Source organism: Physeter macrocephalus, chromosome 14 (assembly GCF_002837175.3).
Source record: "Physeter macrocephalus isolate SW-GA chromosome 14, ASM283717v5, whole genome shotgun sequence".
Classification (NCBI taxonomy): domain Eukaryota; kingdom Metazoa; phylum Chordata; class Mammalia; order Artiodactyla; family Physeteridae; genus Physeter; species Physeter macrocephalus.
The window spans coordinates 20,887,714-20,915,011 of NC_041227.1; the positions used below are offsets into that span (position 1 = coordinate 20,887,714).

A 27,298-nucleotide genomic window follows, 5' to 3' on the forward strand; every position below is an offset into this window, starting at 1 on the left:
ACAACAGTGAGAGGCCCGCGTACCGCAAAAAAAAAAAAAAAAAAGAGAAGGAAGGAAGGAAAGAACGAAAAAAGAAAGGAAGAGAGAGAGAAAGAAAGAAAGGAAGCAAGGAAGGAAGAAAGGGTGGGAGGGAGAGAGAGAAAGAAGGAGGGAAAGATACAGATATTTAGGACAAGACTTGGTACTTGTCCTGGAGGGGCTCACTGTGGGGTGTGGATGAGGAGAGTCATAGGAGACAGAGATGTCTTATATGTTGAACTGTGTCCCCCAAAAAAGATTTGTTGGAGAACTAACCCCACTACCTCAGAATGTGATCATATATGGAGACAGGGTCTTTGCAGAGGTAGTCAAATGAAAATGAGGTTATTAGGATGGGCCCTAATCCAATATGACTGGTGTCTTTATTAAACAGGGAAATTTGGACACGATGCACACATAAGGGAGAATGGCATGTGAAAATGAAAGCAGAGATCAGGGTGATGCTTTTACAAGCCAGGGAATGCCAAAAATTGCCAGCAAAGCACTGGAAGCTACGGGAGACATGGAACAGATTCCTCCCCACAGTCCTCAGCCTTGATTTCTGATTCCTAGCCTCCAGAACTGTGGGGAAATAATTATCTGTTATTTAAGCCACCCAGTTTGTGGTCCTGCGTCATGGCAGCCGTAGCAAACTAATACAGATGTGCAGGTACTTTGAAACCTGTTACTATCTGTATCCAAATGTGAACGATCCCCAGCATGGCTGCTGCAAGCACAGCTACTTTCTTACTTTCTGGAAGCTTCCGGAGGGATCCAGCTGAGTCTTACTCATCTCTGTGCCCTGCATGGCTTCATTAGCACCCCAGCATGGTGGAGAGCTCTGTGGCGTGCTTGTTCCTATCCATAATATCTATGCGAGGCACACTGCATGCACGATGAAAGAGAAAAAGTTGAAGAAGGCATGGTGTCTGCTCTGAGAAAATTTTCTAAACTAGATTAACACGACGGGGTGAACCAGTGTGAAATGATTAATTATAGCTGCCATCTATTGAGTATTCACCAGGTGTGCAGCACTTTGCGTATATCAATATTCTCCCCCCCAGCAAACCTGTAAGGCAGGTATTATTCCCATCTACAGATTAAGAAACCTAGGGCTGGAGAAGTTAAGCAACTTCCCCAAGTCCCCACAGAGACTGCATGCATAACCACTGCACTACCCAACTAAGCTGTTCAAGCCAGATGAGCACTCCAGGCATGAGTGCTCTAGGATGAAGGGAAGCATCAGCAGAGAATGAGGTATCTGGGAAGGCTTCATGAGGGAGGTGGCTTGATGTGGGTCCCAGATGATGGGCTGGATTTGGATATGGGCAAAGGAGAGTAGAGGCACAAGACTTGCTTTTTCACCTCCTAGCCTTTGCCTTTGTTGGTGTCTTTGCCTAGAATGCTCTCTTCTCCCAGCTCTTTACAAGACAGGCTCATTCTCATCCCGCAGGGCTCGGCCCAAATACTACTTTTCAGAAAGGGCTTCCGTGATCGCCCTTCCTAGCTAATTGTTTTTTTTTCTAGAAATGGCTCCAGCAGTATTGCCCATCCCACAGGGGCTCTTCTGCCCCATGCATGACTGCTTGGACCCATAGCGTACAGTGGAAGAGATGTTGCGTCCGTTTCAGGCGTGGCACTTAACTGTCCTGGAAGTCAGTCACCATGTAAGAAGTGCGACCAGCCTGAGACCACTGAGCTGGGAGGAGCCCAAGCCACGAGGGGAGGAAGGGAATCAGAGGAGCATCAGATACCAGACCCGGGAGTGAAGAAGCCATCTTGGAGAGGTGGAAAGATGGACAGGTGTGTGATAAAGCAAAGATGGTAGAATGTTAAGTATAGAATCTAGGTGGTAGGTATAGCATGTGCTGTGTAATTCTTTCAACTTTTTTTGTATGTTTGAAATTTTTCACTACAAAGTTGTGGGCAAAAAAGAAACCATCTTGGAAGTGGACTCCCCAGCCCCAGACACCTCAGCTGATACCACATGGAGCAGAGATGAACCTACCAGCCCAGTCTTTCCCAAATACCTGACCCACAAAATCTAAATAAATCTAAATAAATGGGTATTTTAAGCCACTAAGTTTTGGGGTATAGATTACAGAAATTCTCTTTCTAAGTAGACCTTCCTTACTTTCTATCACAGCTTCCTGCCTGTTTCTTTTATAACGTTATCACAATCTGTAATTGTCTTATTTGCCTATTTATCATCAGTTTCTCCCCCTCTAGAATGTAAACTCGATTTCCTTTGTTCACTCCTGCCTCTTAGCACCTAGCACACTGCCTGGTACATGTAGGCTCAAATGAATGTTTGTTGAGTGACTAACTGGGACCCGGAGATGGAGCCTTTCTGAAGAGTACTAGAAGACAACATGGAATTCACAGAATAGGGGGAAAGCTGGTATTTGTCACTTGGGCTGCCCAAAATCTGAACCCCCATTTGTGGGAATCCCAAGAGGTAGGAAGAGGCAGACGGATGGGATGCACACACCCTCTCCTCAGTCCCTGCTGGAGCAAAGATGCTGAACTTTAACCACGACCCATCAGAAGCCCCCGCCCCAGGTAGCAATGCCAGCTGCAAGGGTCAGCCAGAGACTGTGGTGAGTTCTGAGTCCAGGACCTTGTTCAGAGCAGGGATCTTGGCCACACCTGGCCTTGGGTGGGGTTCCTGCCTGAGCCCAGTTCTGCAGTGTTCCATCAACTCCTTCTCTGCCCTTAGGTTCAGCTCCAGGGAGAAACCAGGAATGCTGAGCATGGTACATCCTGATGAATCCAGAATGCAGGACCAAAACGAGGGGCCGCTTTCCTCCAAATGGTGAGGACATCTTCTACGTGCCAGAAAGGCCAGCAATACATTCATCTCAGAACCAGCAGAGCCCAAACAACAGTGGAGGCTCACCATATTCTGGACTCTTTTTCTGGGCCTCCAGGAGCCTTCTAGCAGATAACCAACTTTGATAGTTCAAGGCCTGTCCTCTTGCTTTCTACAAGGTGTGAACTAAGGACTGGATTCCACACTTGGGTGTCTAAAAACCCATGGTACCCAGGTCCTATTCCTGTGCTGTAGGATCTTCCAGGAGCAGGTCTGCTACAAAGGAGGGGCGGTTCACATTTCAGTGCTGGGCTCATTAGAGAGGTCATCAAACAGAATTTCCACCAGAAGGTAGATTACACGTCAACACCACAGAGGGTTTGCCCTTCCCAGGAAAATCCAAATGCTATAACTTGTTCTTGAGACCCAAGGTTTCCCACAGTTTTGAAATCTGAAAAGCTTTATCCAGCAGACATCCATTAAGTGCCAACTGTATGTCAGGGAAACACTGGAGACAAGATCTTGGGCTGTGGTGGGAGACACAGACATAGACACTAACACAGTAGGATATTTTGAGTTCTACAAAGGAAGTGTGTGCAGAATGACATAAGAACCCGGGAGAAGCATCAGACTCTGCCTTTGGCAATCATGGAAGGCTTCCCAGAGTAGGTGACATTCAATCTATAGGAGGAGGTAACAACTGAAGCAAAGGCCCAGGCCGGAGCTCATGCTTCCAAATCCCCCTGAGGAAAGAGTCCAGAACTTCATCTCCCTGCTTCAGCCATGGAAGCAGCAAAAGCTTCACACACAACCAGCATCTGGATGGTATTAATTACCTCCACGTTTATGAAGTGCCTCATTAAACTTGACTCAAACCAACAGCATAGTTGGCTCCCTGGGTTAAATCCACGCTAAATATTCAGTTAACACAGAGCACAAGCGAATTATATTTGGTGGGGTTCAGTTTACTTGTCCTGTGAAGGTGCTTTTCCAGCTGAATAATGATGGTGCCTTTTAATTGCGTGCTGTCTTCCTCCTGGGGGACTTTAGGTGGGACCATCTTCCCAGAGGGAGCCAGAAACTGGGTGTCGTCATCTCCATTTGACAGTTGCACGGACTCAGTAAAGAGATCTGGCCCCAGCCACATGAACTGGCATCTTAGTCCTCCCTCGGGGCCCAGCTCAAATTAACCTCGTCCTAAAAGATCGTTTGGTTCCCCCATCAGAATTTCCCTGCCATACGTGACCCTGGAAGCAGCTGAGAGAAATGGCTGAGCCCTCACTGTGTACAGATCTCTGTGATGGATAGTTGACAGCATTCACTCGCTTGATCCAACAACACTGAGGGCGTGTTCCCATTTCACAGCTGAGGAAACTCAGGCACAGAGAAGCTGAGTGATGGGTCTTGGATTACACAACTAATTAGTCAGGATTCAAACCCAGGCCTCTCAGCCCATTGTCTTAACCACGTACAATCCTGGCACATTCATTCATTCATTCAACAAGTATTAATTGAGCACCTGTGGTACACCCAGTGCTTGCCAGGAGTATAGTACTTGCTAGGGATGCAGTAGGGAAGGAAACATGATCTTTGCCCTAACAAAGATTATCATCTAGCAGGGAAGACAGATGTGAAACACTTCCACAATCATTTAATTACATACCAGGCATCAGGCAATGTTAGCAGAATTTAACTGAACTAGCTAAGACATTAGCAGGGCAAGAAAAGACATCAGGTCTCTGGATGGCTCTTTCTTGTCTGCAATTCAGGAGTCAGTCAACTCTTCCTTTTTTCTTAGATTCTGTAGCTAAGCAATGCCTACAGAGGCCCACAATTGCTTTGGGAGTTTCCAGAAACCACTTCCCTCTCTGAATCACGGCTTTCCCAGCTGTAAAATGGGGATGAAAATAGCAAAAGACTGGAAGTAACCCAAATATCCATCAACAGGGGACCACTTAAAGAAGTGGTGGTACATCTACACCCTGGAATATGCAGCTATTAAAAGCATGAGGCAACTCTAAATGCTGGAGAAGGATCGCTAAGACCTGGACCCCAGGGAGTCATGGGGTGACTTACTTTATTTTTTCCTTTTTTTTTTTTTTGGTTGCGCCACATGTGGGTTCTTAGTTCCCTGACCAGGGATCGAACCCGTGGCCCCTGCATTGGAAGCACAGAGTCTTAACCACTGGACCACCAGGGAAGTCCAACTTACTCTTAATGTGTGCCATTTTGTACCTTTAGAATTTTGCACTCCGTGCGTGTACCTTATCAAAACATAAATTCAAGGACATTTTAATACAACATTTTGATGGGGATAAAAAAGCAGTCAAATAGCCAGGCTCACATGGGCCCATTGGTGGTATTATTGTTAGCTTCAAAGGAGAGGTTAGATTTGGCAGCCCTTGGAAAATCTAAAACAATTAGGGCACATGTTGCTCCTAATGAGATGAGGGAGGAATAAGGGCCAAACGGAGAAGAAAGGAGGAGGAAGTGAGGAGAAAAACAAAGAGGCCAGGCAGAGGCCGACAGAAAAACATCCACAATTACTTTAGTGCTGCTGAGACCCCAAGGCAGCTGTGCTACCTGCTTCTTTCTAGCCAGCTGCCAGGTTGCCATGGTAATGTAATAGCCAGTGGTAAGCTTATTTATGATTCTGAAAACATTAAAAAAAAAAAAAAAAAAAAAACCACCAGCCAGCTGCAGATATGCAGCAGTGAGCAGAGAAGGTACCTGCATGAGAGGAGGCGTCAAGGTGACCTTCCTGGAGCTTGAGGTCCCCCCTTGAAAACTGGTGGGGTCAGCCTAGAGCAGCGGGTTGCAAACCTGAGCATGTAGCCAAATCATCTGGAAGGCCGCTTAAAACACAGATTGCTCCACCCATCCCCGGAGAGTCAGATTCAATAGGTCTGGGCTGGGGCATTTCTAACAAGTTCCCGGGAGCTATGGAAACCGACGTTTGGGGACCACCATCCTAATGATCTCTAAAGGCCTCTCCAACTCAAGATTCCATGAGCTGTGGGCTCCACCTCCCGCTCACCCTGAAATAGATACTGCTTAAGTATTTAGGGGTAAAGCACATCCAGCCCTTCTATCAGCTCCTCTATTAACTAAGTAGTTACAACATCCTGACAGAGGACCCACGTGGGTTGTAAGGTAGCCCAAAGCACCTGGTGGGCCAAGGGCTTAGAGGGCAGTTTCCGAAGCCGAAGCCAGCACCTCATACGAGCAATTGCTTGGGAAGATTGGCCAGCATTCCAGCTGTCTTTGCCAGAACTCTCTCATGGGGCCAATTAACTGGGTGTTATGGCCAACAGGTGCCACTGGGCCAGAGGAAAGACGTCTGCCAGTCAAGACTGTGGCTGAGCAAGGGCCAGAGCTGGTGGGAGAGGATTTGAAAATGACAGAAGCCAAATCTTCAGGCACTATAATTTACCGCAGTGGAATTCTGATTCCCCACAGAAATGGAGGCAAGCAGACAAATCCAAACACTCAACCCCATCCAACGCACACAGCATCCCAAGTGAAAAAGTTCATGGCTGGGGCAGGATGCAATATTTGTGACAAGTCCTTCAAATTCAGGATTTCTTGTACATTCAACAAATATTTTTAGAGCACCCGTGTTGTGCCAGACACTCTGCTGGGTGCTGCACACATGGGCGGTTGGCAAGAGTGGCCCCCGCCCTCATGGAGCCTACATTTAAGTAAAAGGAAACAGACATTATTCAGAGAATCAGATGGTTTAATTGTGCTGTGGTTACATAAGTGAACGATTTTGTACTTAGGAAATAATACTTAAGTATTTAAGGGTAAAGGGGCAAGATGTCTGCAACTTATTCTCAAGAAGCTCAGAAAAAAATAACAATCAATATATTATCTCTACATGTATGATTATATTTAACACACACACACAGAAAGTGATACAGCAAATGTGACAAAATGTTAATTGTTGAATCTGGGCCAAAAAGTATACGGGAGGGAGTTCTTTGTATCATTCTTATTTTTCTGAAAGCTTGAAATTATTTCAAAATTAGAAAGTTAAAAAAGGATCACATTCTGAAATTGCAACTTGTCCTTTCTCTTAGCATTACAGATTTTGCCAAAAGAACTTTTTTGTGTCAAATATTGTTGTGTGGAAGTGAAGGAGCTGGTCTGCTGAAACAGGAGTAGTTTGAGATACTGAACTGTCATTTTTGCACCGTTGAATACTTTGCAGGCTAGCTTTGTATAAACGTATCCTCTGTTTTCCTATATGTTGTAAATATTTAGACCATAATTTCATTATAAATAAGTGAATAAATATTCAAAAAAATTTTTTAAAGGCTCACATAAATACATGACGAATTATAAACAGTGAAGAGTGCTATTTTTTTTTTAAGTATGTAGTGGTGTAAGGACCTAAAGACAGAGTGGTTTGTCTTATATAGGGAGGTCAAGGAGGGCTTCCTGGAGGCGGCAGGTTGGAGCTGAGGTCTAAGTGAAAGTTGACCAGAGGAGGAGAGTTGCCTTCCAGGCAGAGGACACAGCTCCGGCAGAAGGTCTTCATGGGCAAGAGCAGAGCACACTGGAGGAACCAAAGGAAAGAAATCAGGGCAGCTGGAGCTGAGCGCTACACATCCTCTCCTTCCCAGCAGAATGGCAAGGAGGTGGGTCGGGGGTAGGGTTTCTAGAAACGGCTGCTATTCTGGCCCAGGATGAGGTCTGTTTTGTTTCTCCCTTACCCTTTCCGGCTCACGTTCTCATGTATCTTCCTCTGGCTCCCCTCCGACCCCAGGTCTTAAGATTCTGCTCGAATGCAGCTCCCCAGGCCAAGGTCCAGAATCCCAGCAACATATGGCAATGTGAGCTGACAGCTTCTCACTGGCCCCTTCCCTTTAGCTCCATCTCAGCCCCAAATCCCTGGTTGCCATCCATCAACCCCTTTACCTGCCATAAAAAAACCCACTGGTCTGTCATTTAAACTTATTTCTACAATTTGCTTCCTGGGCCTCAGGCAACCAACTCCATCTGTGGATGGCTCTGTGCAGTTTCCATCTGGTCTCCATCCACCGCTGGTTTCCTGAGAGCTCATATAGAGCTGCCTTTTGGATTTCCTCCAGGGGCTCAGCCAAGTGCAACCCCAGGTGATTCTGGAGCATGAACCTGTATGATAAAAGTGTGGTGTCTCCATGGCATCCTTCATCTAGGTTAGCCAAGCATTTTGCAGACATGAGGTAACATGGAACCAAACCCTGGTAACACTTTCTAAAGTCCAGGGGATGCCTTTAGGTGTTAGGTGTTCACTGAATCACAGAATCAAGAACTTGAAAGGCAATTTTGAGATCCTGGGGTCTAACACTCTCATGATGCAGATCAGCTCAGAGAGGTGAAGTAACTTGGCCAAGGTTGCAGAGCAAGTTTGTAGAGGAGCTGGGCCTATAAACCAGGTGTCCTGAAGCTCAGTGGAAAGGCAGAGTCCAGTTAATGCAGCAGGTAATAAACAATATACATGACCTCCCAGGAAGCTAACGTTCTCACAGCAGCAGCAAGACAGTCCTTATCTAAGAAGTGAGCGGTCTGAAGAGGCTTGGTGGGAAACTGGCCAATGAATCTGTCTTGTTACATTTAACAGCTACTTGTTGTGTTATTTTTATCCGTTTGGTTTAACTTTAGACCTGGTTCCTATTTCACATTTGTAACTACAGGCCCTTGGGTGAGGAAAAGGAAGTCAGGAAGAAGATTCTTTTCCTTTGTACTCTGCAAACCTTTCCAGACTTTTTTTTTTGTTGTTCTTTTCCTTTATAACATTTCCTTTCCAAGGCCCCCAAAGCTTCTCAAATCTCCTGCATTTCCAATCCCCTGTTCAGCCCTCACTGTAATTATCTTGGGAAAATTTGAATTCCTTATCGTGGCTTTGTGACAATACTGGCTCAGGATAAGCACATTCTGAGGTCTTGTCAAATTGCCCTCAATAGGTTCACTTAATAGGAATTACCGTTAGATTTTTCTTTAAGTGTGAGAATGGTATTGTGACGCTGTTAAGGAAAGAACCCTTATCTTGTTGAGATGCAGACTGAAATATTTATGGATGACATGATATGAAGTCTGGGATTTGCTTCAAAATACTCTTGTGGGGAGAGGTCAAGAAAAACACACTCCCTTAATACACTGTTCTCCACTGCCTTTCTCTCGCAAGTTTGTTTTGTGCTGCATCTGCCCCTCCCCCAATCTATGAATCTGTTTATTTCATATCTGGGGATGGGATTTGCCTCCTGGGGTCGCAGCAGAGGAGAGAATATATAGGTGCTGGAGCCAAAGAGGCTTCGATTCAAATCCCAGCCCCACCCTGATGGAGCACAGGGACCAAGGACAAGGCATTTAAGTGTCTGTCTTAGTTCTAGTTTTCCAGTCTGCAAAGTGGTGATAATACATTGACAACAAAGAGCCTACTTTTCTAATTTGTTCTTTTCCTCCACTTTTTCCAATTCTGCCTCCACCTGCCCTGAAAATGTGTCTTCTCTCCAGGAACCCCCCTTGTCTCTTTACGGCTCCTCCCACCACCCCCACTGCCTCCTCTGTGCCGGCTCCCCGCACCCCCAGCCCAGATGGAGCTCCAGACTAGATCCAAGAGCCTGTTACCCACTTCCTCCTGGAGGCGCCTTGAGTCCGGAAAAACTCAACATTTGTAAATTGGAACTCATTGCTCTTCCTCCCAATCTGCCCCCCAAAGCATCCGATCACCCCTCAAGGCCCCCAGCCCCTCCCCCTCCTCCACCTCCCTCATCCCGTCTACCTCAGGCCCGTGGTCCCATCTTCCAGAGAGCCCTCTCAAATCTACCTCAGGTGGGCCTCCTCGGTGGGCCTTGGCTCAGGCCCTCAGGCCCGCAGGCCTGACCATCTGTAAAAGCTTCCTACCCGGGCTCCTTCCCTGGGGCCTCTCTGCTTTCAGTCCCCCATCCAGGCTGCTGGCAAAACTCTCCTTCCAAAACCATCAGTCTTGGGCTTGAAGGCCTCCCTTGGGCTCTCTCCGCTGAGAAGTGAAAAGGCCCAAATTCCTTAGCAAGGTATTTGACACCCTGCACAGCTTGGCCTCCACTTGTTCCAGAATCGTCCTCTGCATTCCCTGCAGAGGAAGCACTAGGCCTGGGTTTCTCGGACTGCCATCTCTCACATGTGCACCATAATCATCTGGGGCCTTGGTGAAAAATGCAGAACCCTGGGCCCTACCCCAGACAACTGCATCGTGGGGGGTCTAGACCCGATGCACACAAAAGCTTAGCATACTCACTCTAGCCACAGCAAACTGCTTGCCTGGATCATGCTTCCAGGCCTCTGTTCATGCTGTATTAATGTTTCCCATCTCTTCAAGGCCTAGCCTAAGTGTCATCTCCTCTGCAAAGCCTCTCCTGCTCCCCAGCAGAGTGAATTCCCCACCCACTCTGCTCCTATAGCACTAGGCACACACCTCTACGGTAGACCGCGTGTATGAAACTGTATGTAATTATCTGTCTGCTGCCTGCCTGCCTTCCCAGCTAGAATGAAATCTCCACCAAAGCAAGTCCACAGAATATGCCTGGAGCCCCCAACACAGTGAATGGCACCCAGCAGGCACTTGATAAATATTAATTAATTTAAATTGTATCTTACTATTTCTTGGCTCCTGGATCTTAAACATAATGCTTAGCTCCCGGCAAGGTTTTACTACAATGATGTCTGATGGATGAATTATCAAAGGAAAGATGAGAGCCTGAAATGAATGATGAAATATGTAAATAAACTAATGATGAATTTTCATCATTGATTAGTATTCTGGAAAGCCTGTGTGTGCCTGAGACCATCTCTAACCTAAAGGACGTGTGAATCGGGTCGATGTGAGCCCAGGACTTTTGGTTCCAGGTTCACTGCTGAAATCACCCAAGTTCTGATATTAATCAGAAATGTCACTGTCACCATGATGAGTGTCATGTGAAAAGTACAGGGCCATCTCCCATCACAACTTCCCTGGCATCAGCCCTAGGAAATCCTCACTTATCACACTTATCATTCCACCTCACAGGGTCCACAGAGAGCCTACTGATACTGCCCAAAGGGAAATCTGATATCTGTCACCAGGAGCTGGCAGAAATCAGCCTTCAGATGCTGAGTCTGGGGAATTCCCTGGAATCCGGTGGTTAGGACTCTGCACTTTCACTGCCGAGGACCCGTGTTCGATCCCTGGTTGGGGAACTAAGATTCCCACAGGCCACACAGCATGGGCCCCAAAAAAATGCTGAGGCTGGGGTAGCGGGTAGCACTGCTGGAGCGAGGGCAGTAAGGCTTGTCTGGAGGGAGACGGGTGACGCTTCTAGGCCTGGCTTCCCCATTTACTGTCTGTGTGAGGTTGGACAAGTTACCCAATGGCTCCAAGCCAAATGGCTTCTTCCACCATAAAATGAGATCACTTTATGCTCCTAACCCTTAAGGTTATTGAAGTCATGTATGTTACATGGCTAGCACATAGTAAGCATCAAGAGATGATACTTCTACGCTGCTGTGACCCAGGACAACTAGATTCCTGTAAACGACTGGGTGGTGGTGAGTGGGGCTGACCCAGAGGCTGGAATGACAGGAGTTAGGAAGCCAGGTCTCCACCACCCATTAGGGATGGATTCCCAGGTTAGAGGAGAATTCCAGCTCCAAGGGTGATGCTGAGCATGGAAACTGATCTTCATTCTTCTCTGTAGCCTGGATGTTCAGAGAAAAAATGATGCAGGGTGAGGGAAAGCCAGGAAGATATGGCCAGATGGGGAGCTTTGGCCCCAGAGGGAAACCCCAGCAATTCTGCTTCCAGTCTGGAGTAAGGGCTCTTTGGCCAGGTTTGCTGCATCCACGGCTAATGGGGCTCCCTTAACTGCACTGTAACCGCAGAGGGGAAGTGAAGCCATAACCCCGCCCCTGGCACTGGGCACCGATTTCAGATGGGAAACTGGAAACTAGAGTGCCCGGCGGGCCTTGGGTTTTTCCTATAGACACTCGCCTTTCTCTCTCTGTGTCTGCAAGTCCTGCTGTCACTGAGATGCAACAACTCAGACTCCAAGTGAGAAGGGGCCTCCCAAAATATGTCTTCATCCTCATCTGGGCCATGTTCTTGCCTGATGAGCCAGGCCCTAGGGAGGCTCCAAGGGCTGAGTTTTCTCCTTTGGGCTTCCTCCTGGGGATCCTGGGGCAGGGGCTGGGCTTGGGGATCACACAGCCTCTCCTAACTGGAAACACAGGTGAGAACCCAGGGCAGGAACTGGGCAGAGAAAGATGGGGAGCGTGGGTGGCTGAGGAGAGGATGCCCTGGTGGATGTAATTGACCTGGACCCCTCGATGATCCCAGGCTTTCAAAACGGACAAAGCCCTGGCTTTGGGGCCTCTGGCTTTCTCCGCAAAGCCCGACACGGCCAAAGACTGGGGAAGAGCGACATCTCCTGGCTGCCTGCGGCCACGGCCCTCCTCCCTGGCTGGAGAACCCCAGGGCGTTCCGAGACCATCTTAGGTGCCGGATGCCTTTAGAATCCTGGAACAAAAGGGAATTTGGCCTCTGATTCAGTCGTCTAGGGTGGAGCCTAAGATTCTGCATTTCTAACAAGCTGCTGATACCACTGGTCTAGGGATGGCACCTTGATCAGAAAGTTTTATATATGTCAATTGTATCTCAATAAAGCTGGAAGAAATTAAAAGCTTTGGGGTGTTCAGATATGAATCAGATCTGGTCCCAGACATCCCAAGAGTCTCAGAGAAGGAGTTGCTTTACCACATATAAAATCTATGAATCACAAGGCAAGACCAGAAGGGAATGCTTCTTGGAGAGGTGGGATCCAAAGGGTGCTTTGAAGGGTGGTCACGTAGATCTTCACCAAGGAGAGCTTGCCTAAAGGATCAGCTGGGAACAGCCTTCCTGTGCCTCATGCCTGGCACCTGCGCTGTGTCTACCAACCCAGAAAATCAACCTAACAGCCATAATAACTGACTTGGGGCAGGCCCAAAGATTCCAAGCAAGGTGACTGTTTAAAATACTCATGCGAGTAACATTTCTGAGCAACCCAGAGTCACTTAACTGATTTGCTAAGTATAATCGACTTTACCTCTACCTCTTAAAAAGAACTCTTCTGGGCTTCCCTGGTGGCGCAGTGGTTGAGAGTCCGCCTGCTGATGCAGGAGGGGACACGGGTTCGTGCCCCGGTCCGGGAGGATCCCACGTGCCGCGGAGCGGCTGGGCCCGTGAGCCACGGCCGCTGAGCCTGCGCATCCGGAGCCTGTGCTCCGCAACGGGAGAGGCCACAACAGTGAGAGGCCCGCGTACCGCAAAAAAAAAAAAAAAAAAAAGAACTCTTCTAATGACCTTCCCAAATGCAGACTTTTCCAGAAAGAGATGAACCTCTAACAGTGATTGGATCACCCTCCAATCACAGGCCCTTCTGCTTGGGTAGGACGTGAAGTATGAGAAAGGACCCCACTGGCCCTGTTTCACAGAAGAGGAAAATGAGGCTCAGGGAAGTCACATCACTTTGCCTGAGGCCACCCAGCAAGGCCACCCACTAGCCCCTCACTCTGACATAGCACTCCTGTGCCACCTGCTGCCGCTGACTCCATAAAAACAGTCCCAGAAGGCACAGAGTGGGGGGCAGGGGGTGTCAAGGGAATCTGGGAGTCTGGGGTCCAGGCGTTCCGTCCCTGCACGGTGGCCTCGGGCTGGGAACGCTGCCATCATCCAGGGAGGGCAATGAAAGCAGCTTTTACAAAGCAGGGTCTGAGGCCCTCGGACAGGCCCCCTTTGTCGACTTCCTCTGTCCTCCCCACCCCCAAGCCCCTTGCCTTCAGCATCACCCGCTTTGAATGGCTGGCTCCAGCACACTGCAAATTTGCAACACAAATGCACGGCTTGTCTCTTGGCGGAGCCTCACTGCCCCAGCCTTTTGGAGCCTTTTTAAAGTCAGCCTTTCTCTGGGGCGCTTTCTTTCCACAGCTCAAGCCCCCAACCCTTACACACAGGCCCAATCTCGCTAATTAACGCTGGATGAAAACCCGTCCTGGGAAGAGAGCCGGGTGGTGAGCGAGCTGTTCCCACCCCTCTTGGAGGATGAGGATGAGGACGGAACTGGTGGAGGGGGCTGGGCTCTCAGTCTCAAGACTCGTCCAGGCTTCCTCCCTCCATCCTCTTCCTTGATGGGTTTAAGAATTTACAGCAAGTTAAGCTCATCACCCAGGATGGCTCCCAGCTCTCCCTGCCCGGCTTTCAGAGCTCAGCTCTGATCATAAGAACTACAGTAAAAAAATAAATAAGTAAAATAAAAATTAAAATAATAATAATAAAAAAAGAACTACAGTAACAGCTGACACTGGCCAAGTGTACCAGACACTTTACAAGCATATTTCTGATCCTCACAACAACCTGGGGAGGCAGGTATTATGGTGCCCATTGTACAGATGTGGTAACTGAGGCTCAGAGCAAGTAAACACTTAGTGTGTCCCTCTCTAGGTCTACCTGCCTGAGGTGATGGTGGAACAACTGGATAAACTTATGAAAACTCATTGAACCGTAGATTTCAAACAGATGACTTTTATGATGTGTGAATTGTACTTCAATAAAACTATTAAAGTTCTTTAAAAAAAAAAAAACAAAAAACAGTAGGAAAATAAGAATTGATGGACCATGGAACATTAGCTTGTTGTGGAGCACTGAATTTGCAAGTCAGAAATCTTTGAGTCCTGGCTCTACCACTGCCCAGCTGTGTGACTGTGGGAAAGTGGGCAGCCTCTTTGTGCCTGTTTCCTCATTTATAACAACAACAATGATAGCAGTGGTAAGAGCTAATTTATGAGACTTACTCTATTCCAGGCCTGTACCTTATCCGCTGTCACATTTAATCCTCACCCAACAGCCTCATGAGCCTCACTCCCACTTTACAGATTAGGAAACTGAGATCAAGCATGAAGTTTTTAGCTCAATCCCTGGCACAGAGCTTCAGCTGGGGTTGAATTCTGAGTCCCATGGTTTCTTCAGCCAATTCTGTGTGTCCTATATCTCTCCCCTGGCCTTGTGTCCGTTCTGGGCGCCCAGCTCTCTGTGGTCCCCACCTTGTGTTGGCTGAGATAACCCCACACCTCCTGATTGTACGAGAGCCCATTGCCCTGGGGGCTCCCAACTCCTCCATCTGCCACCTGTTGCTGTGACCTGTCAGCCTACTCTTAGTCCCTGGGGATCTGGCCTGACCTGACCACTTTGTGTCCAGGCCTTCAGGGCGACATGCCACTCAGTCCCTGCTTCTCTGGGGAACAACCCATGTTTGCCAAGAACATGGCTCAGTGCAAGCTAAGAAACAGGATCACAAATGTCACTGCTAGGAGATTCCTTCAGACATTACCGGTTCTAAATGTGAACCGTAGAGTTGTCCCAGGGGCAGGCAAAGACAGTCTCCAGTCTCCATTCTTCAACCAGCAGCCCCGTTTAAAAAAATCTGTTTTATATACTGCACTTTCATAGAAGATTTCCGAAGAAAATCCATGTTTCAAACTCTTTTAAAAGTTTGAGGGAGCTTCCCTGGTGGCGCAGTTGTTGAGAGTCCGCCTGCCGATGCAGGGGACACGGGTTCGTGCCCCGGTCCAGGAAGATCCCACATGCCGCGGAGCGGCTGGGCCCGTGAGCCATGGCCGCTGAGCTTGCGCGTCCGGAGCCTGTGCTCCGCAAAGGGAGAGGCCACAACAGTGAGAGGCCCGTGTACCGAAAAAAAAAAAAAAAAAAAAAGTTTGAAAGCCTCTGTTCTCTGCTGTTTCGCTGGGGGTGCAGGTGGGAATTGATGGTATAGAAGCTGAGGCTTGGAGGGTAGAAGTCGCTTGCTGAGGGTCACCGAGGTCGTGATGGACAGGCACAGGAGGGACAGCAGGTGTCTGGACTCTTACCTTAGGGCTATTTCCACTCCTCGACAACAGCCGTATGGGAAACCAGAGCTTCTGCCTCGCACACTTTCATGCCATTCTTGAAGATTCCTTAGCTATAGGCTAGAGAAATCTGGAAACACCGCTCTCCCAAGATTTCCATCTCTTGCCTCTCACTTCACACACCTCTGAGGCAACTATCGACGTTTGTCTGCTCCGACACACGACTACGGACGCCCCCCGGGCTAGCTGCCTACACCAGTCTGTGACCACAGCGGGTTAAGTCAAATAGAGGAAAAGCTTGATAATTGGATAAGGGAAATCGCAAACAACTCTCCTCACTAAGGGGAGAAAAACACAAAACACTTAGCCTGTAAAGTTGACTGCCCCGAAGTGAAATAAAGTTGCACACGGACGAAACAAGATTATATGAACATTTAAAAAGGCTCATTTATCTCAGAGAGTAAATGAACCCTGGTGTTCCGCTGTAAGGAGTACTCCAATTATTAGAGGAGTAGTATTAGACTCTCTATTCCTCTTGGAATAATATGATAACTTTCTGCTCTGTCTGTCCTCTCAAAGTTAAAGGCAAAGCTCATTACGAGCCTTAATTTGCAAGGGGCAAAACCTCTTTCCCCTATTAGGGTTTGTCAGTGTGATGCTAAAAATGAACCTTTGGTGGACTTGTGAGTAATTGATTCTCTGACGCTGACAACGCTCGGGAAAATGAAGGTATAAATGATGGGAGCGCCACGCAGCCGCTGGAGCAAACGCCGAGCGCGGGGCCCGTGGAGCTGGAGTAGCGTCTCAGAGCAGAGTGAGACCCACCACCTCGGAGGTGAGAGGGGGCGGCCCTGGGGGCTGGGCTGGATGGGGGTGAGAAAGTTGAGACCGACTCAGAGACACCACGTCCAAGAGGCCACTGCCATCCTCTTTGCCCGTGGACTGGTGAGTACATTTTAGGCCCCTCGTTAGGGGCTCTGGAATATGCTTTTGACGGTGGGTGCCATTTTGATGTTATCTCGAATGCGTGGACCTCAATCCCTGGAGAGGTGGCAGCAGACACGTGCCAGGTGTCTGTCTGGGGCAGATGAGGTCTCAGTGCTCCTTTGAGGGTGTGCAGGTGGGCTTCTGGGGCAAGACATCACCTGGCTAGATTCTCCTGTCAAGCACGGGATTCTGCCATGGACCAGAAAGGAACCAAGTGGCTGTGCAAATCAATACCGCACACCGATCGCTCAGAACCGATTCAGCATAATTGCCTGGAAATTGATAACGTTCTGCTTTCTTGCTCAATTGCAGCCGCGCTCCTTACTCTAGGTTTTAGACACACTTATCTGCCCTTGGAGCACTCCATTACCCCCCACGCTCGTCTCTGGACCCGGGCTTTAATGGTCCTGAAGTATTTGTATCTTTTACCATAAACCATCTCAAACCTTTTCTGGAAGGAGGTGGGGTGTCACTCTTTTGAATGACCATTCAAGATGTTTCCTCATGAAAAACTTAGATCTCCTTTGACTTGGAACACTATCGGTGAAACAGTTTATAAACGGAATCAGGATGCCAATGCTTTGGGGTTCTTAAATTACACAGCAGAATATTTAAGAAAGGTAAAAGATTTTTTTCCAGGAGCTCAAAAATGGCCTTGCTAGTTTGGCACTTGAGACCTGACCTCTGCTGTTAGCTGAAGGTTCATCTGCAGAATTCCTGTAGCATTCCTGGCATGAAGTCTGGCAAAAAGTGCCAACTGATGTAAATCAAATGCCCATTTATCCTGAATCCAGACGACCTCAAACATATCTAATCGCAGAATTAGTTTGTAAACACTGCGGAGAGCTAACTGACACTCATAATGATAGATGATAAACCCTAAAATGCCTTCAGAGCCATCAGGGAGGTGTCAGTGGTACTCTCGGACTCATGCTCGATTTAATTCAGTGAATTCTAGCTCCTTAGACTGGCCAGGTGGAAGATGTCTGCCAACAGCTATTTCAGTCCTAGTGACACAACCTCTATTCTCATCATACCAGAAACTGGATAATTCTTGTTGTTTTCCCTCTTTGTCCAATGGGATTTTGCCACCCCATGCATTAGGTTCTCATACCCCAGAGGTTACAGTGGTGGCTTGACCCATCCCTGGGGCCAGCGGTTAATGGCAAATCTTGTGACTCTTGGTTGACCAGATTATGAGGTTGCCCAGCCTCCTTCTGCATGACCACGGGTTACTGGATTTACTATGACTTGCCCCCGCAAAGTCTGCCAATATCAGGTTATTTTCAACTCCCTAAAACCATCGGATGTGCACAGGGACACGCCAACCAAGCAGGTGTTCCTGTTTGTCCCCCTTGTTTCTTCCCCAGAGACCCAGTAACAAAGAGCAAAAGCTTTCAGTCTTCTCAGAACCGTTTCCCATGTGCAGGTAATGAATTCTGAAGCACCCCATGAATAGGGAGTCTTGTGAATAAGGGCTTGTTCCTGAGAGGCCGCCGTGCGGATAAGGAGGCCCGTTCTGAAGTGCCCACTCCGAAACTAATTTGATGGAGGACCATGGAAAAAGGCCCTTCTCCTCTCTGGGCTCATTTCCTTGGCTGTAAAATTGGAGGTCGTGATACCTGCTCCCGAGGGCGAGTGTGAGGGTGGGCTGTGCGGGCCGGGTGGGCCCAGGGGCTGGGAATCACTTGTGCCAGCCCTGGGAGAAGGGGCAGCCGGTGGGGAGGCTGAGGTGGAGCTTAGGCCAAAAACAGGGGTTAGGGCTTCGCTCTGGAGGAGGTGAGGTGTTACGGGCTTCTGAGAGGTGAGTGAGGTGACTGGGGGCCTGGATGTGCTCAGGTCATTACAAGATCAGCAGGAAAGAAGGCGAGAAAGCCCAGGATGCAGCTGGGAGACAGAAGAGCAGTGGTCATGTCAAGGAGACCCCTTTGCCTCCAAAGATCTCCTTACTTAGGAAACTCCAGCTGTGGACCAGGTCGGGAAAGGGGGTCCAGGTGTGAGAGTGTGTGATGAGGACAGAAGACTGAAGATCCTTGGTCTGGGGGGCCGAGTTCTAAGTCAGATGCAAAACGCATCTAAAGGGCTTGTCGTGTTGATGAAGGCGCAGAAGGTCTGGGAGGCACGGCAGGTGGATGTCAAAGGGGCAGCCCGTGGGGCCGACACCACGGTCTCATCTTTTCTCTAGCCCCAATCCTTACCAGAATAGTAAACGCTTAACAAGTATTTGCAGGATAAGGGGACTTGGACTTGGTGCAACGAGAAAAACTTCCTAACAGGAAGAGCTGCCTGGAAATAGGACAGACTGGCTTAGAGTTAGTGAGCTCCCTGTCACTCACCGGCAGCAAGTGTTTGAGCTGAAACTGGAGCATTGTCTTTGGGCGGGGAGGATGCAGGGGTGCACGTCAAAGAGGGGCTGATGATTGAGGCCTGGATGGCTGCTCCCTCCAGCTCTGGAGGTGCAGGGGTCTCGGGCAGCATTGAACAGTCCCCGGGGTGCTTCCTGGAGTCTTAGGGCATCCCTGGGTTAGTCGAGACCCCAGTGTCTGGGAGAAGAGGGGTGATGCCCTGAGAGGGCAAGTGAGCCCAGGAAAGGAAGTGGATTCCCTCAGGGCTGGCCCTGCCTGCCGGAAATCCCTCCTCAGCAGGACCAGCTGGAAATGGAACGATGCGGGGAGATGGCGGAACATGAGGGGTCCTGCCCTCTCAGGGGCTGGCTGAGGCTCTGGAGGGGTCTGTATCCCCATGGAGTGCACATCCTGCTGAGAGGGGGTGCCCCTGGGAGATGAGAAGACCCAACTCTGAGATGGCTGAGTCACTCCGAGGCCAGCCGTTTCCACACCGTGGTCTGGCAGCAGTGGCACCACCCCAGCCGAGGCAGCTCTCTCCCTGTAGACTGTTCCCCTAATTGCCGAGCACCGTGTCAGCAGGCCCCAATGAAGGATAATTACGTGATCTGTGAGATGATTCTGCCTCACGGGCTCCCCAGGCTCCCTGGTCTCTTCCAGGGCAAAATCTAAGCATCTGGAGCAAGATGTAGAGCCTTTCTCCCTTTCTTCCAACTCCTCACAAAATCAGGACAGCCTGCTCCCTGAGCATTAGGTCATCGGAGCAGAGGTGTGTGGAGAATTGCCCACGTGCCAAGCGCTCACTTCAGGTGCCTCATCTCACCTCATGCTCACAAGGACCCTATGCAGTAGGTGTAGTTTTTGACTCCATTTTATGGATAGAGAAACTGAGGTCCAGAAAGGAGAAGCCACTAGTCCTGGGATACACAGCTAGTGATGGCAGAGCCCAGATGTGAACTCAGATTTGTCTGACTCAGAGCCTGAGCTGTTGGCCCTGTTCAATACCGTCAGTGCCACACTGGGCTGGTGGGTGACTAGGGGAAGGTTCTTGCTCCTCCCCTATTCCTTGCTGAGGCCTGAATCCCATGTATAAGGCCTTACAAGGAGGGGCAGTTTCACCATTATCATTCATTTTATGTTCAACCCTCTGAGGTCAGCAGAGTAGCCTTATCATGCCCATTTTACAGATGGAGAAAATGAGGTCAGAGCTTGTGACTGGCAGAGGCAGAACTTGAACCCAGGTGTGTCTGGGTTCTTTTTCCTACCCGACAGCTTCCAAAAGACAAGGACCAAACTTGCATAGAGCCAAGCCCAGGGCTGGGCCCACCCAGCAAAGGGCATCCCAGTGGCTATGGCTTCACCTGACCTTTTCTTCCTGTCTGTCACTTCCCAGGTGCCAGCACAGGGGTGAAGGATGCTGCTCTGGGTGTTCTTCCTCGTGACCCTCACCCTCAGCAGCGGCTCCCACGGCTCCCCGCCCTCCCAGCCCCTCAGGTAAGCAGTCCTGACAACAGGGCCTGCTGGATTCCTGCTACTCCAAAGCCAGCCCTGCCAGAGCCTCCACTGCTCATCTCTGGGAGGGAGGCAGACTCTGAGCCCCAGAGAGGTCACTCAGCCCAGGTTCCAGCTCTCTCTGGGGACAGGCCACAGAAGGACCTTATAGAGACCCCATGAGCACAGCCCCCCTGGGCCTCCCACCCTGCCTTTTGACCTCTGACTCCTTCCACTAGGATGCCAAGGTACGCAGACGCCATCTTCACCGAAAGGTACCGGAAGGTGCTGGGCCAGCTGTCTGCCCGCAAGCTTCTCCAGGACATCATGAGCAGGCAGCAGGGGTGAGCTGACGTTCTCGTGACTTCTTCCCGCACCCCAAGCGCATCGTGCTTTGGAGGGACCAAGTTTGGTCTCTCCCCTTGCGCAGCACCTGTCATTTCTGGACTCGCCATGGCAGAAGGGCTCCAGTGTCAAACCTCAGCTTACACTTAACTAATAAATGATCACTGAGCACCCACTATGTGCTTGTCCCTGTGATGGGCTCCAACAGTGACACCAGTGGTAGTCACCACTTGACTGTGACTCTGACAGCAACAAAGACTTTGCCCTGGGACATTTACATATACCCAGCACAGTGCTGGGCACAGAGTAAGCCCTTGGTAGTGTTAGCCATTATTCTTAGTTTCTTTTCTTCTTCTTTTTTTTTTTTTTTTTTTTTTAGTATTTATTTATTTATTTGGCTGTGCCGGGTATCCGTTGCAGCACACGAGATCTTTAGCTGTGGCACGAAAACTCTCAGTTGCGGCATGTGGGAATCTTTTAGTTGCAGCATGCGGGATCTAGTTCCCTGACCAGGGATCGAACTCAGGGCCCCCTGTATTAGGAGCACGAAGTCTTAACCACTGGACCACCAGGGAAGTCCCTATTCTTAGTTTCTTATGTGCTCTTTCCAACAACTCTACAAAGCAGGTCCTCTTACCCCCATCGTACAGAAGCTACATTAATAGCTTCTAAAGGACACACACCAAAGAGTGGCAGAGTTAGCATTCAAACAGCCTGACTCTACAGCCTGAACACTTTTTAGTTTTTTTTTACATTTATTAATTAATTTATTTTTGGCTGCGTTGGGTCTTCGTTGCTGCGCATGGGCTTCCTCTAGTTGTGACGAGTGGGGGCTACTCTTCGTTGCCGTGCGCGGGCTTCTCATTGCGGTGGCTTCTCTTGTTGCAGAGCACGGGCTCGAGGCGCGCGGGCTTCAGTAGTTGTGGCTCGCGGGCTCTAGAGCGCAGGCTCAGTAGCTGTGGCGCACGGGCTTAGTTGCTCTGCGGCATGTGGGATCTTCCCGGACCAGGGCTCGAACCCGTGTCCCCTGCATTGGCAGGCGGATTCTTAACCACTGCGCCACCGGGGAAGTCCCACTTTTTAGTTTTTATTTTTGAAAAAATTCCAAACTTACAGAGAAGTTGCAGCAATAGTACAAAGGGCTTTCACATTCCCTTCCCTGTAGTCAACAATTCCTAATATTTTTATTATATTTGCTTACTTTGTATCTATATCTAGACATACACACACAAACCCAGGTACGTATTATTATTATTATTATTATTATTTTGCTGAGCCATTTGAGAGTGGATTGCAGTCATCATGACCCTTTATCCTTAAGTACTTGTGTGTCTCCTAGTATCTAATCAAAGGACACTCTCTTACAGAAGCACAGTATAATTATCACTTAGAGTCCATATTCAAATTTCACCAGTTGTCCCCAAATGTCCTTTATAACAATTATTGATCTTCCGCATCCAGGACCCAATCCAGCATCACAGGTGGCATCATAGTTGTCATGTCTCTTTATTTTCTTTTAATCTGGACCAGTTCTTCAGTCTTTTGTGACATTGACATTTTTGATTAGTAAAGGCCAGTTCTTTATAGAATGTCCCTCGTATTGGACTTGCCTGGTGCTTTCTCATGGTTACATTCATGTTATGCAACAGAAGTGATGTTGCGTCCTTCTCAGTGCATCTATCGGGAGGCACATGATGTCAATTTGTCCCATTGGTGATGGTAACTTTGATCACTTGGTTAGCATGATGTCTGCCAGGTTTCTCCTCTGTAAAGTTTACATTTTCTCCTTTGTAATTAATAAGTTGTCTATAGGAAGATATGTGTTTCATGGTCTATTGTCTTCACTCCTTTAGGTACTGTCTTCTTAAATGCTGCTGAGTCTAATTCAGTTGGGTACAAGAGTCTATGCCAGATATTGGAATAGGCAGAGGGACGAACCCTGCTCTGCTAACCTTGCCCTGGCCTTTCACAGGCCTCTCTGCGTCCTATTCAAGTAGCAACCTCAGTTGTTTCTCTTTTTCTAATCGAATAGAGAGAGACACCAGGAGCAAGGAGCAAAGGTACGGCTTGGCCGTCAGGTGGACAGCGTGTGGGCAGACCAAAAGCATATGGCACTGGAGAACATCCTGGTGACCCTGCTGCAGGAGCACAGGTGGGAATATGTGTATATGTGTGTGTGTATGCGTGCATGTGCATGTGTGCATGTGTGTGTGTTTAGGGACCTCAGAGGTTTCTTTCCCAGAGGGTGGGCAGGAAAAGGAAAGAAACTCCTCACCTCCAAAGGTGTGGGGCTCTACCAAGCAAACTGGGAATGGGGTCCCTCCTTCCACACATCAAGAGCCAGAAGAAGGGGAGAAAATGTGCGACAGAGACTGGTCTTGTCCACTGCTGTATCTTCAGTGTGTAGCCAGAGGCCAGGCTCAGTGTCTTGTGTCCAGAAATGTTACTCAACAGTTCTGGGATAGGATCCAGGAATCTAAATCATCTTAACAAGGGTCCCAGGGGACTCTGATGCTGATGTAGTAGGAGGCGTGCCCTGGTTCCCTTGCCAAGTTCATAAAACTGTAAAGCCAAAGGAAGACCAGCCCCTCCCAACACCCTCGGGTGGACAAGTGTGAGCAGCGCTCGTGAGAGGGGGAGATGGAAGTGACAGTCAGTTCCCCTCTCCCTGACCCTCACAATCCCAGTAGGAGTCAGGGGACATCAGGAATGAGTTTTCCCATTTTACAGAGGAGGAAAACTGAGGCAAAGAAGGGGCAGCATCTGGCCCCAAGTCAGGGACTAGGCAGGCCCAAGACCTTCCTTGCTTCCCTGGAGCGCTTCACATGAACTCCACTTCCCAGACAAAGTTTCCCCAAAATGACACGACTGTTTGGAGAAACTCTGCTATATTTTAGAGCCTGACTTTGAACTGTGAGCACAAACGTGTCCCAGCACGACTCTGCCAGGCACTTCTGGACCAAACCATTGAGCAAATTCAGTTCCCAGCAGAGCTCTCCGTGCGCCCCCTCACCTTCTTCCCAGCCTAATTAAACACCAAGAGCTCAGAGATCTCACCAAGTACAGTCCTGGGGAGATGCAAGCAACAGCAGGGTGACAGGAAGAGTGCAGGAGGGGCAAGAACCTGCCTGGGAGGCAGGATGGACACCTGAGGCCCAGGTCTGGTTCTGCAGCCAACTCTCCACACAGAGCAAGACAGCTTCCCAGTGCCCTCCTCTGTGAAGGGAGTGGGTTCGCTCCAATCACCGCCAAGGTCCCAAAGGCTAGAATTCTTTTTAAAAATGCCCCCAAGAATAATGCCTCCCCTGTGCCTCTCACGCTGGGATTAGGTCATCATTCACCTGCTTTATGGCTCCCACGAGGCCCCAGTGGGGCAGAGTGGCCCTAAGGAGGGCCAAGTCCTAAGAATGCAGGCTTTGTTCCTGCAGGTTAAAAGCCAGAGGCTTCACAGAGCTCGAAGTCATAGGGCAGCAGGAAGGGGCCTGGAGGCTGCTGCAGCCATTGTTCCCCCTCCAGCTCAACTGCTGCAAATACCAGGACATCACAGTGGGCCTGAGAAAACATAACAGCAGAATGAGTTCTTACACCTTAAGAGTGCAGAGAAGAATGATTTGGCAGATGGCATCCTTTTGCACTCACCACACTTTGTGTCCACATAACAGTCCTATAAGGTAACAAGTTCAGATTTATCCATCTTCCCATCCCTTAAAAATCATCCAGAGATGGCCAGGCTCTGGGCTGGGAGGACAGCGGTGGATGAGACCGCCGTGGTCTCTGCTCACATGGAATTCATAACACACTGAGGCAGACAGAAATTAATCAAGTACTTGTACAGTGGAGTATTTCGTGTGTGATAAATGGTAAGAGATGTAAAGGGTGTGGTGAATGTGTGTGCTGGAAAGAATAACCTAATCTAACCCTGTCTGGGGATTAGAAGCAGCTTCTTCACAGGCAAGTGACTGCCCCGGATCTCAGTGGGAGTAGGTTGGGAGAACTGGGGCTAAGACTGAGGTCCTTTTGGGACCCAGATAGTCAGTCTTAACACCGGAGTCTCCATCACCCTAATTCCAGGTGCCCTGTCCCGTCTTGCCTTTACTCCAGTGCCCCCAGACTGAGATTTATCTTTCTTTCTGCGACAGGAATTCCCAAGGATGAAGATTCTGCGTATATTTCCTGCTCCCTGCAGCTGAGACACAACAGCATCTGGTTAATCCTATTTAATTTCTGACCTACCTTTTCCTTTATAAATACAATAAAATTCCCCCATACTGGTCTGCATTTCAATTTTTCTTTTATCTTCAACCTAATTTTTTCATGTTTTACATAGTTACATTTCCCAAAGTGGTATTACAAGATATTAAAAAAAAAAAAAAAAAAAGCTAACACTTACCAAACACTCAGTGTCAGCCGGGCAGCTTCACGTGTAGAATCTCATGCACTCCTCACACAGCCTAATGGGAGGTATGGGCATGCTTCTCATTTCACAGACGAGGCACTGAGGCACAGAAGGGTGAATTGAATTGCCACGGTCACCGCCGGCAAGGAGAAAGCTGGGATTCAAACCTACGGGGTCCAGCCCAGAACTGGGCTCTTAGCCATATTTGTCTACTCTGGGCGAAAGTCATCCTTCATCCACTGGTGACTTGTTCATCTATGAGCAATACCATTTATTCATTCAACAAATATTTCTAGAGCTCCCACTATGTGCCAGGTGCTGTGCTAGGCACTGGGAATAAGGTTGTGAGCAAACAAAGTCCCTGACCTCATAGAGCTTATATTCTAGGACACAGGGAGGGGGAAGGGTAAGATGGGACGAAGTGAGAGAGTAGCATTGACATATATACACTACCAAATGTAAAATAGACAGCTAGTGGGAAGCAGCCGCATAGCACAGGGAGATCAGCTTGGTGCTTTGTGACCACCTAGAGGGGTGGGATAGGGAGGGTGGGAAAGAGACGCAAGAGGGAGGGGATATGGGGATATATGTATATGTATAGCTGATTCACTTTGTTATAAAGCAGAAACTAACACAACATTGTAAAGCAATTATACTCCTATAAAGATGTTAAAAAAAAAAGGAAAGAATAATAAAAACAAGTAAATACAGTAAGTCCCCTGCATACGAAAGAGTTCCATTCTGAGAGCGCATTCGAAAGCCCAGTTTGTTCGTTTATGTCCAACAAAGTTAGGCTAGGTACCCAACTAACACAATCGGCTATAGAGTACTGTACTGTAATAGGTTTATAATACTTTTCACACAAATAATACATAAAGAACAAACAAACACAAAAAAATAAAGAAAATTTTTTTTTTTTTTTTTTTGCCGTACGCGGGCCTCTCACTGTTGTGGCCCCTCCCGTTGTGGAGCACAGGCCCCGGAAGCACAGGCCCAGCGGCCATGGCTCACGGGCCCAGCCACTCCGCGGCATGCGGGATCCTCCCAAACCGAGGCACGAACCCGCGTCCCCTGCATCGGCAAGCGGACTCTCAACCACTGCGCCACCAGGGAAGCCCCAAGAAAACATTTTTAATTTTACAGTACAGTACCTTGAAAAGCACAGCCATGGCCCACGGGCCCAGCCACTCCGCGGCATGCGGGATCCTCCCAAACCGAGGCACGAACCCGCGTCCCCTGCATCGGCAAGCGGACTCTCAACCACTGCGCCACCAGGGAAGCCCCAAGAAAACATTTTTAATTTTACAGTACAGTACCTTGAAAAGCACAGTAGTACAGTACAACGGCTGGCGCTTCTTAGTCGTACCAGCTAAATCACCGCTGCTTTTACGCTTGCTTCCGGACATCCTGCGTTTGAAATAAAGATACTGAACTACTGTACTCTATATAGTACTGCACAGCAAAGTACACAAAAGCACCACCACTTATAGAGGATGCACACACGTGACAATGTACGCCAGACACGTGAAATAGCTTGCGTGACTGGACATACAAATGCATGTTCGCATCTTTGAAAGCTCACAGCTTGAAGGTTCATATGTAGGGGACTTACTGTATAGAATATGTAAGAGGGTGGCGATTGCAAAGGGAAAAAAAATTAAGGGGATGGGAGTGCTGGAGGGGATTATTTTATCTCTAGTGAATATGTATGCGGTGTGGTGGTTAGGGAAGGCCTCTCTGATGAGGGACATTTCAGTAAAGTCCCTCAAGAGTTGGCCTTGAGAATATGTCGGTGAGAACATTCCAAGCAGAGTGAAAACCCAACACAAAGGCCCTGAGGCAAGAGCGTGGAGGGAGGAGGAGCAGGTCAGTGTGGCTAGAGCGCAGCGAGGCTGTGGGTGAAGGAAAGGAGGCCAAGGGGCTTCCCTGGTGGCGCAGTTGTTGAGAGTCCGCCTGCCGATGCAGGGGACACGGGTTCGTGCCCCGGTCCGGGAAGATCCCACATGCCGCGGAGCGGCTGGGCCC

At 48.9% G+C, this 27,298-nt stretch overlaps 1 protein-coding gene and 1 long non-coding RNA gene across 6 annotated transcripts in view; both read left to right on the top strand.

Annotated features, from left to right (window-relative positions):
• The window catches only part of LOC102984735 (uncharacterized), a 12,053-nt gene extending 4,257 nt beyond the window's left edge, over positions 1–7,796 (top strand). For 2 of the 4 annotated variants that reach the window (XR_003682864.2, XR_447520.4), the window contains exons 3-4: positions 1,546–1,821; positions 2,738–7,119. This is a non-coding gene — a long non-coding RNA (uncharacterized lncRNA). Of the gene's footprint in view, positions 1–1,117; positions 1,276–1,545; positions 1,822–2,737; positions 7,121–7,254 lie in introns of those variants that run through there. The other 2 variants (XR_447521.4, XR_008619150.1) reach the window with 2 other exon arrangements.
• Positions 7,797–16,501: 8,705 nt separating this feature from the next.
• Positions 16,502–25,155, top strand: GHRH (growth hormone releasing hormone). 2 transcript variants are annotated; one of them, XM_007104141.1, is made up of 5 exons: positions 16,502–16,654; positions 20,435–20,535; positions 20,772–20,876; positions 22,910–23,029; positions 25,017–25,155. In XM_007104141.1, the coding sequence occupies exons 2-5, from the start codon at positions 20,456–20,458 to the stop codon at positions 25,030–25,032; spliced, it is 321 nt and encodes a 106-aa protein (XP_007104203.1). In that variant the 5' UTR covers positions 16,502–16,654; positions 20,435–20,455; the 3' UTR covers positions 25,033–25,155. The 2 variants fall into 2 exon arrangements, with proteins under 2 accessions (XP_007104203.1, XP_007104204.1); XM_007104142.1 differs by having other exon boundaries at positions 16,502–16,544.
• The last annotated feature ends 2,143 nt before the right edge of the window (positions 25,156–27,298 follow it).